The following is an 11,535-nucleotide window of genomic DNA, read 5'->3' as shown; positions in this document are numbered from 1 at the left end:
AACAGTAACCTTTCGTGGCATGCGCACATCGAACAAATCACTAACAATGCAAACAGATCTATTGGCTGCATTCGCAGGAATTTTCCTCAAGCCCCACCCCATTTGAAGTTACTTCTCTACAAATCACTAATTAGACCGAAGCTATAGTATGCGTCATCTGTCTAGGACCCTGGTCAAAAAACATTAGGAGACACGATTAAGTCACTCCAGAACAGGTCAGCACGTTTCATCATTTCAAACTATTCCGGCACAGCTAGCATTTCATTAATCAAGTCAAACCTTGGCCTTAATTATTTGCAGCTTCGAAGAAAGATTTCCTGTCTCTGCCTTTTTCAAAAAATCCTTTACCAAAATAACTCACTTAAACAAGACTTCATTTCGTAACTTTCGTACATGTCGTCGGGTCTTGATCATCGGTTTAAAGTGTTCATTCCTTTCTGTCACACAAATGTTTTCTTCGGTTCATTTCTGCCAAAAACCAGTGCCGAGTGGAACCGCCTTCCCCGCTCCATCGCCTGCATCGAGGAGGCGTCATCTTTCAAGATTGCAATAACTGATTATATTTTGAGTTTATCCCTCCAAATACTACTAATTGTTTGAACGTGTTGTTTTTTATTGATTATTGTACTCACGCCTTCTGTAACGCTCATCTGGGCCCTGAGGGTAATGTAAGTAAAAGTAAGTTTAGTAAATAATTACGCTCTTGAATTCAGAGTAGCGCCTCATATACGCGGTTTATAACGGTCAGTTTCATTCGCTCTTCTTGAATCGCAAATAGCTGTCTCCCAGCGCGCGCTTCAGCATAACCACGAGCGTCAGTGGCTGCTTACTCCATTCTGAAGGATCCTCCTCGTCCGTGTTTACCAAAAAGAAATAAACATCCCTAACCCCTTCCGCCACCTACGTGGCTCTTTAGCAGGAAAGCCGCGTAAGGACAGCGGTATCCCGAATTTTTGGGTTTATGCCATAATTCGCAGGGTATTGTTTTTCGGCTGATTTCGTTTCCGCTTTCTATTGCGTCGAGCGCGATGTAGGGCGAGCAAATCGCGTTCCTTACTTCCGCTCACTGCGTGCACTCTGTGTTTTTCCCGGTGCATCGCCGATGCTCTGCAAGGCAGCATCGATATCGTCGACCACACGTAACCCGGCAGTGGCCTGGCACGTGCGATTGTCATCGAACGCCGAGTATATAAGCCACTCCGCCGAACCATCCGGACATCACTCGCTGAATAGCAGGGAAAACAAGCCGTCGCCATGAACGCTCTGGTGAGTGTCTGCACGGGACGCGGCAAACACAGCAAGGGATGAGCGTAAATAGTCTGGAGCATGGATTTGGACCAATCTTTGTAATGTAATAAGTATTGTTCGTCTCCAGGCAGTGGGAAGTTTAAAGTCGCAATTGGTGTGACACTACAGCGTTCATTGTGAGGCTTTCTCGCTACGGTGTTTTTGTTTACATTAGCGAATGTTGATTTTTGTTCTTTCTTTTGTATAACCGTTGAAACGCTGCTAATTTGCAACCTTCCATTGAAATTACTGAATGCTTTATAAAAGGGCAGCCATAGCCCGTACTAAGACACCGAAACCAATTTACCGCTACTGCTGATGTATCCGGTGATTAGACATATTAGTACGAATATCTAAGAGCTAGAGCTTACACAAATGTCTGCTCCTTGTACAACTAGGCGTTGAAAACGACTAGATGTCCTGTTTAGAGCTTAGTGCGAAGGGAAAAACCGATATTTTTGAAAATGTTTATGTTTAGAAGTGTTCAGAAAAGGAAGTTTGTGAGTGCATGTTTATTTTATACTCACAAGGCTCTGCAAATTAAAAATTTTTGGCCGAGCTCTTGGCTCGACATGAAGCCAGTGAGGTTTATAATATTATGTAATATTTCTTTCAAATTGCAGTAGTTTTTCAAGTGAAGTACGTTCCCTTGAATGGCGCATGACGCTGGAAGGGAATAGAGAAATTTTATGAATTTCTTTTTCGTGCGAAATGTATGTACTCATATCAGAGTACTTTGTTGTTGGTACATAGTTCAAGAAGGATGACTGCGGCAAGCTTAAAATCAACGGCAGGAATAAGAATAGATATAAAGAGCGCGTATCCTGCAACTAATTTCAATTCAGGAACTACCCAATGCATAGGCACGCAAGATACATGAGCACAACCATGTGTTGTGCTCATATATCTTTGGTGTGCACGTATCTTCTGCGCCTGTAGATTCTTTGCCTATAGATTGGAGGCATCTTCCAATACATTAGTCCCGAGCAGAACTGATAGTTGGGCGAGTTGGTACGAATTTATACTGAAATATTTAGCGCGCACAGTAGACACGGACACAGTGAAGGTCGACACCACTGAAACCACAGTGAAGGTGGAAACCACAGTTGTGAGCAAGCGCTCGTGTGTCCACCTTCGGTGTGTCCTTATCGGCTGTGCGCGCTAAATATTTCACTATGAATTAGCCCCGAGTTTGGCCCTCTTGCTGTCTCCTCACATTTCTGTAGTTGATTTTCACCTTGCGCCACGCATCCTTCTTAAGCTATGTATTAGTATAGAACGCAATTTCCTTTACTTAGTCGCTTACTTCCTAAACAATGGCTGGGCTGAACTGAAAAAACATAACGTGACTCATTTCATATTGTTGTGAACAGCCTGCAGGGCAACATTTTGAGCGTAACACTTATAATATATGAACAGTAAAATAAATTTCTCCTAGAATAACAACGAATGGGCCTGTCAGAAATTTTGCTGTGTCGATGAAAATGTCATCATTTAACTAAATATCAAAACAATGCTTTATCAACCTATGCAGACCATTGTCACCATTCTGTCCGCTGTCCTTGCCACCACCATGGCTGGTGGAGTCGGTTACGGAGGACTTGGTTACGGAGGACTTGGTTACGGAGGACTTGGATACGGCGCCGGCTACGGCCTTGGTGGAGGTCTGGGAGCCGGCGGTGTAGGGGTCGGCAGCAGCGTGGCTCTTCTGCGCGGCGGGCCCGGACTGTACAAGGCTGTGCCCGGTCCAGCCTTCCTGGTCAGGACTATCCACCAAGTGAACAAGCTGTCCAGCGGCGGAGCACTGGTCGCGCACTCCGGCCTCGGAGGAGGATCATACGGCGGAGGAGCCGGACTCGGTGGAGGTGCCGGACTCGGCGGAGGCTACGGAGGTGGCTTGGGATATGGAGGCGGTTTGGGATACGGAGGTGGTCTGGGATATGGAGGCGGCTACGGATACGGCGGGTACGGTTACAAGGGTTGATCGCGCTGCTTACAAGGGCACTAGTTTCTAGTTTGTTGTATAAATTATTGACAAGATGTGAGTGACTTGAAAATGGCTCGCCATCTCTAAGTTTGCGCTGACTGGAGTGCGTCCACGAATTTCAGTAAGCCGAACCTGATTACAGCAGGCCTACTGCGAACAGAGTCGGCCGAACGTGCACTAGTGCTACAGCTGCACGAACGGGACTTCAGCATTGTTGAAGAAAGGACGTGCCCATAGAAAACACGATTTTGTAACCATCGAGTCATTTGAACATGTGTGCATTTTCGATCGTGAATACTAATAAAAATCTTGCTTTTCCTTCACGGACATTTATTTTTGGCCGAAGTTATTTACGAAATAAGGTATCTCAGGCATAAAATCGAGAAATCCTTCTTATACGCGCACAACCCCCCTTACGTTCAATTCGCACATAAAGAGCTTAGTCAGAGCTTGCTCTAGAATAATGTCCAGGTGGAGCATGTTATTCGTGTCCAGTAATCCAGTCGCTCCTAAGTCCAAATTCTGAAGCCTTCTTGAGTTTAGTGAGAAAGGCTTTCTTATGGTTAGGACATCTTACATCAATTCTGGAAAACTTCATTGTGAAGTATGATTGGTGCACACCCCCTTGATTCTCGCTGACCGTAAGGCAGTCCGGAAGGTATGCGCGGCTTTATCCTTCCTGTCTCAGTTCCTCGCCCTAAAATAGCGCTTCACCTAATTACTGGCCCACGTGATGCTTGTGTACACGTGTGTAATGTCGCAGGTCGCTGACAGGTGACGATACGCGAGCCCGGCGTGTATGGATTTCAAAAAAACACACAAGCACACACGCACGCGCGCGGGCGCGCTTAAGCGCTCTGGGGCCTAAGCGTGCGTATAACGGCTCCATACGAGCCTGAAGAACGGAAATAGTTAAAAAAACAACTGTTAGGATGCCATTGTTGTCAGGCCTTGTCATATCTTGCCCTCGTTAGTGTCGATTTATCACCGTAACAAAATGGAAGTCACGCGTCGGTTTATTAACACTTCAACACGAAAACGATATTTGACACACATGCTTTGTTTTGCTGACTGAAGGGGCTCACGAGAGACATAAGAGACGGCTTCCTTCGAACTCAGACCCGCGGGATCAGTTGCATATCATGTACGAAATCACTTTTTTCATGCGGACGGATTCAGGTAGCTTTCAGAATGCGATTGCTTCTCTTAGCGATAATTTGTAGTTAGGAGGAACAAACGGCTCCTCGCGCAAACTTGCTTCGAAGTGGCTTAAAGAAAGTAAATTTCCACAATATGACCCTTAGTACTGAGTTTCATTGCCTGGTAAATGCACTTCAACCCACGCATCTGAAATTATGCTAAGAACTCACCCCCAAAATAACTCGGGCACCTTTGTGCAGAAGCCACAAAAGTGAGAAGCTTTAATGTCGTGTTTAGATTGTACATTATTCATATTTCCTTTAACAATATTGTATTCAGCATGAACGTTGTATGTGTTGCTCATGACGGACAAATGGAAATTGTGAATTGGCAACTATTATTACATAACTGGCCACTGAAACATGTTCCGAACATCAACTTCCAGAATGTGCCGACTGATTAGAAATTCGCGGTTTGAGGTCTTGCAGTACTGAATATACACAGGAAACATAACGCATGAAGTGAAACCTTGAAAATTCCATGAAAACTGTCAGTAAATTTTTTGATGGAGCTTCTACATCCATTCTTCGCTTTTTGTGTCAAATGTACAGGGACGCCCAGTATGAAAGGGAACACTACATTTTTTTTTATTCGGGCAAAACAGGTACAAGGTTTGCCCGCGAGGTAAGGCAAAAGGAGGGCTTAAATCTCCTGACTAGGCCTTACCTCGCTGGGGCAGCAGAGATAGCGGAATTTGCAAGTTACAAAAGCAGTTTGTAAAACAGACATTTCATAACTACATACAAAACAATCTTTGAAGCACACTGCAGAACACCATTCGCTTGTAAAATAACATACAAACGAGTTAATACATGACTAACATAAAAGTAACATTTAAAGAATTTAATTATTACATCACTAATGCAACAACCAAGCACCTTTAACACTGAAGAATTCACTGTTGCTTTAACATTTGTACAGCATATCTAGATCAGAAGAGAGAAACATGTTCACTATGAAGTGTTTAAATTGGCGAATAGTTCTACAATCTCTAGCGACATCAACAATGTTAGGGTATGTATTACATAAACGCATGGTTTCATATTCTATAGTTTGCATGCCATAGTTTGTCCTAGGTTTCTTCGCTACTATTGAGGTGTGGCGTAAGCTGTACCCTGTGTTTCTACTGAGGTACCGGTTTGAAAATGTCTCAAAATTGCTGGAGATATCTTTAAACAACCGAATGCAGATCTTTGCTTGGTAAGAGTTTCTAATATTAAGGATATTGTAGCGCATCATTAGTTTAGAAGATCCTATGTATTGATCAGAAGAATTAAGCAAACGAACAGCTCGCCGTTGTAATACCGCTAGTTTTTCTATATCGGTTTTATTGCCGTTTCCCCATACTAATAAGCCATAGCTAAGATGGGAATGTACCAGCGAAAAGTACAGTTGTCTGACAAGCCTTACAGGCACATAGTACCGGATTCGTTGTAGCAAACCAACTGACCGTGCAACTTTAGTGCGTACCTTATTTATGTGCTCTGTCCAGCTTAAGTTTTTATGAAATATAACTCCTAGGAAAGAATGACTTGACACATGTTCTAGTTGCGATCCACAGTAGTAAAGTTTAACATCGTAACTTATTTCTTTATTCCTTGCATAAAACACCGTAAACTTAGTTTTTTTCGCATTTAGACTGAGCTGGTTTAAATGTAGCCATTTGTGAAGTTCTTCTAACCAAGAATTTGCGGCAACTTCTAGTTCCTGAAGGTCAACACCAGAAAAGAAAACATTAGTGTCATCCGCGTACATTATTATTTCATCTGTTAATGGAACGTGTACTATATCATTTATATACACAATAAACAGTAATGGCCCTAAAATCGAACCTTGTGGTACCCCATATTTAATTACGTTTTTTTCCGAAGTGTAACCTTGCAATGAAGTATATTGCAATCGAGATTCAAGGTAACTATTCATAAGTTCTAACGCTGTGCCTCGAACGCCATATACTTGGAGCTTATCTAGTAATATTTTATGTTTGATAGAATCAAAAGCCTTGCGAAAATCTAAAAATATACCAATGGTAAGCTTTCTTTCTTCAATATTATTTATAATTGTATCTCTGATTCTTAATATTGCCATTTCGGTTGATTTATTTTTCTGGAAGCCATATTGCTTATCCGAAATAATACCTTTATCCAGCAGAAAACCATTTAGGCGCTTATGTATAATACGCTCAGCGACTTTTGAAAATAATGGCAATACCGAAATGGGTCTGTAATTATTGAGGTCGTTGTGATTTCCGCCCTTAAAAATCACAGCAACACGAGCTATCTTCATTTGTTCTGGAAAAACTCCAGTGGAAAGTATACTGTTATAGATGTGTTCCAACGGACCGCATATTATGTGAGCAGCTGCTTTAATAGGTTGAGCTTTGATGCCGTCCTCACCAGCGGCTGATTTGTTGCTCAAGGAATTGAGAATGGAAAAAATCTCGCTTTCAGATGTAGGTGCAAGAAAAATCGTCTCGCTGACACGATTATCCATGTAACTTTTACTATTTCGATTTGGGAGAAAATCTGAAGTAAAAGTTGAAGCACCAGCATTGATAAAATGATTATTAAATAAATTAGCTGCGCTGTTTCCACAAAATTTAACATCATTTACAACAATTTCTGACGGCACATTCTGTGTAGAGGAACCTATTATCTCGCGGTATATGTTCCACATTCTACGACCATCACTCATAGAACTTTCAAATCGACGTGTGTAGTACTCAGATTTCGCTTTCTTCAGATCACTATTCAGTTTGTTCCTGACTTGTTTAAACTCTTTAAATATTTCAGGGTTACGGGTATTTAAGAATTTAGTGAATAATTTGTCTCTGTGTTGAATGCGCTTATATAGGTCATGATTTACCCATTCCTTTCTAGCTTTTTTATGCTTGACCACAGGGGCGAAAGGAAATGCTTCATTGTATATTTGTTTTACTTTGGATACAAATAGGTCGTATGATGCAGAGGGATTCGCTTGAGCATAAACATCAGACCAATTCGCATTGGAAAGCAAAGTTTGAAATAGCCGTATGCTTTGGTTATTTATGACTCGCTTAAAGTAGCGATTTTGATCAGTGCGCACATGAAATGGTAACGCAGCGAAAATCGGCAGATGATCACTTATACCAGAACTGAGCACTCCGGAACATGTTTCATTTTTTGTGACCGAAGTAAAACATAAATCAATCAATGTCTTCGAATTCGGTGTTATCCGAGTAGGAATTTCAATAAGGTTTTCACAACCATTTGCTAGCATAGTTTCAATGTGTTGGATACTTTCGTTACTTTTTGAAAGTAAGTCAACATTGACGTCACCAAGAATAATCGAGTGCAATTTCTTCATGTTGGCAAGTTCAAGTACTAATGTTCAAAGCCGGTAATTTCCCTTGTGTTAGCTTGTAATGAAAAAAAAAAAAACGTTCCATGTGCAGGGTTCTTCAACAAGAAAACGACATAAAAAACGCACTTAGTGAGGTTCCGACTTCCACGTTTGAAGGATTCGTGGATCGAGCAGTTATGAGGTGTTCCCTTTTATGTTCGACGAAGGTGTACAAGAAGTACAGTGGAGCAGTTGCTTTCTTCCATTAAATGAGATAAAATCTAGAGCTATTGGCGTACAGCACCGCATTGGCGTGCGACGTCTGATTTTATTACAGTTTTTTGTAGTTAAAGGACTGCGTCAGTCTTGCTCCATTTTCAATGGTCATATGGTAGGCTTTCACGAGCGAAAATGTTTCGTGAACCATTACTATATGGTTACAGTGCTTACATAGTGCAGCTATATCTGCCCTGTATACCACACAAAATTTCAGAAGTGGTCTTTAGGCGTTGCCAATAGTTCATTCGTGAACAGCACACGGCATCATAGGGTATTTTCGTGCATCATGTGCCATTATCGCCATTATCGCTTAACGGCTTTGACGTTTCCTGTTCAGCAGAAGGGCGCAGTCTGGATAGTAGACCATGGTAGCTGCATTTCAAATGAGGTGGAATGCAATGACCTCCCAGATCAGGACGCGCTCTAGAGAACTCCGGGTCTTATGGTTTTACCCGGATTTCTCAGATAACCCGGCTATAAGGGCTATCTGACAGCGTGTCTGATAGCGGGTATTTTGCTTCGTAATAATTTTGACAGGAGTGTTACCGTTCTACCATACACAACAAGATAAAATGTACGTGTACCATGTATAAGATATCACAGATTTAAGTTCTGGTTTGACGTGCGACGTATAACTCCATTATACGATGATTCAGGCGCGCACACTATGCATTTACCTGAAAATGCACATGTGCACATCGACTGAAATCAATTGGGATGAAGCCACGACACTGACTCTCCGACTCTGATAATCTTGAATGCGCACAGGTGCCTTTGTTTTTGTGAGCGAAGTTCCGCTGTGTGACCTGAAGGAAGCAAAAATCTATGAAATCGCTAGTAACCGTTGGTACGAAAGACATATGCTACGCGCCTCTGACCTAATTGGTAGAGCATCGGATACCTTGGTGCAGCATCCTACCCATCAGATGCATAACATTTTTTTGTTGAAGTCGTCTGAAACGAGGGTGACAGGAAGCTACGTACCTACCGAGCAGAAAGTGCGTGTTACAAGGCAATGCATGCCTCTTCCAGCTGTTTTCTCGTTTGTGGTGAGCGTTAGCGTTTAGTTGAGCCTATCCTGTCACCACCATGTGGGAAAATCAGCAATGCAGGAATAGATGCAAATATATGCTCCAAGACAGTTGTTAGTGTAAAATTCCTGCCAAACTGCAACCGCTGTCTTTATGCAGGCAATACCCACCGTCATACTACCGTTCAGAAACAAGTAATACAGAACAAACAAGAGTCATGGCGTGGTTTTCGCCACATTGTTGGAATACTCCAACGTGACTGTCACAGTTGTGAAGTTTTACTCGAAAAACAAATGTGCAAGAGCTCTCAATAATGCAAGCGGTCATGTAGCGAATGTAGGCGAACAGTGCAAGGCTTCCAGAAATCTGACCACTTTAAGAGGAAGCATTAGCTAGGGCTTAACTCCGATGCCGCCGATTGAAATACATGTGAAACGCAGCAATACTTTTCTGAGAGAACCTCAGGACGGATTTAATGAGATGCATTGCACTTTGGCAAAAAAATTTATTTTAGTTACTTGGTGGCAGCAAAACTGTGATTTAGAACCTGAATTTTCATACAAATATAGCGCTAAATCGGCAAGTTTGAAAAAGAAATGTAATAAAGAAGTTTACAAATACGTAAACACTGCACCAAGAACAGACATCGCGGTGCTGTGAACTCCACCTGTTAGAGCATGGAATCATGTCAAATTTTAAATAACAATTGATATATTTCTTGAAATGATTGCATTGTTCATAAGGTTCTTGCAAAAGTCCCACTTACATATTAGTGGGACATTTTAAAGCCATGTACTAAATTTAGATGTTCACCGGTATAGAAGTACTAATAGATGCAATTTACAGATTTGTAATATCATTTTGCATTGCGAAATTACAGAAATCTAGTGTTGCTAGTGTCGTATTTTCAGAATTTCAACTTTTCAGCAATATTAATAAAAAAATGGGCGGTTAAATCGAACTTCGCCTTGTATCGGTCACTAGAATTTAAGTTTTCCTTTTAAATCCAACAAACCTTATGAAATTCGGTGCCGTCGTTTCCAAGAAAAACGATTTCTCCTTTCCCATGTGTCAAGGTGGCAGCCCCCGAGCAAAAGCTTACGTAAAAGGCGCATATTTGTTGCAGTGAGGATATCCACATAGCATTTCTTGCTTCATTGCGTAATTCCGCCAGGAACCGACCTTCTACGCAGTCCATCTGCAGCAGTTGCAAAGAACGGGAGCTCCACCACAGCATCTAAACCTTCAGAGCTGTCGCGAGACAGCACATGGCGAAGAGCTGTGATTGGTGTACGGGGGGCAATGGAGCCTCGAAACTCGGTTGAGCGAGATCACGCGCACTTTGCACCAGCGCCGTTGTATCGGTAGTGAAAGTCCAACCACCACCAACCTCTGACCACTGACCAACATGAAATCGGGCGAAAGCCAAAGAAAGTTACAGAGGCACTTAATACATGTGCCACATGGGCACAGAAAATGACATTAACTTACTAATGCCTAAACATTCTGACAATTCTAGAAGAATTCGTAGCAAAGAAGAGTTAATATATTCTTCACTTTCTTTTAAGAGGATCTCTTCTTTTCGCGGCGTAGTGTGTTCTCAGAACCATCGCAACTCACTTGGACATTGAATGGATTCTCTGGTTTCCAATGTACCAGCCGTGGCCGTGGTGCCCACATTCTGTCGATATTGAACAAACTTGTAAATAAATACGAGTAAGATATTGTTCACGTTTAAATGCGAAGCATTTCTTGGCGAACGTTTGCCACTTTGACTGTATCTGTCTATCTATCTATCTAGCCGCCTACGTCTTGGTGCTCTCATGGTCGTTTTCTTAACTTAGTACGCTCCCCGCACACCTTTTTCAAAAGATCTCTTTATTTTCTTAGAGATCAACAAGCGATCGTGCCACTGCGAGAAATGTCACTGTCTATGTTGTTTTAATCCAGCGAGAAATACAGTCAAATCAAGTTAAAAACAAAGCAAGAGCGCAGAGTTTGTTTATATACCGTTCTCCAACACGTGCTCCGGCAGAAACACGGGTGGTTCGAAACTCTGGTAAGCCGTCGTTTGCTGGCATTTTTTTTAGAAAATGGACACAAGCAACGATCGTGATAACTGGACCTACAGCGGGACAGAAGCCCTGATAAAGTTATGGGAGAAGAACCTGGGTCAGCTGGGAAGCCACAAGCGAAATGGCAAAGTGTAAGAAGCGATAACAGCACCATTGGGAGAATTGGGCATAATGAAAACAAAAGTTCAAATTCACTCGAAAATTGAAAAACCTGCGCTGGAAGTAGCCGTGAGTTATTTTTTGACAAACTTCTGCTTCATTTGTTTGCAGTAACAACGCATTGTAATCTGCTTGTCAAAGCCAACACCATGCGGTTTTGGCTTTTTATAAGATTGTGCGCTAGTGTCATTCGGTA

The 11,535-nt window shown here is 42.1% G+C and overlaps 1 protein-coding gene across 1 annotated transcript; it reads left to right on the top strand.

The window, feature by feature from the left end:
- Nucleotides 1-1,246: 1,246 nt before the first annotated feature.
- Nucleotides 1,247-3,271, top strand: LOC119444386 (uncharacterized). The gene is made up of 2 exons (XM_037708792.2): nt 1,247-1,266; nt 2,822-3,271. Exons 1-2 carry the CDS (start codon nt 1,255-1,257, stop codon nt 3,269-3,271), a joined length of 462 nt encoding a protein of 153 aa, XP_037564720.2. The 5' UTR covers nt 1,247-1,254.
- The last annotated feature ends 8,264 nt before the right edge of the window (nt 3,272-11,535 follow it).

This window comes from Dermacentor silvarum, chromosome 3, assembly GCF_013339745.2.
Source record: "Dermacentor silvarum isolate Dsil-2018 chromosome 3, BIME_Dsil_1.4, whole genome shotgun sequence".
Taxonomy (NCBI): domain Eukaryota; kingdom Metazoa; phylum Arthropoda; class Arachnida; order Ixodida; family Ixodidae; genus Dermacentor; species Dermacentor silvarum.
This window is presented reverse-complemented; position numbering and strand designations above follow the sequence as displayed.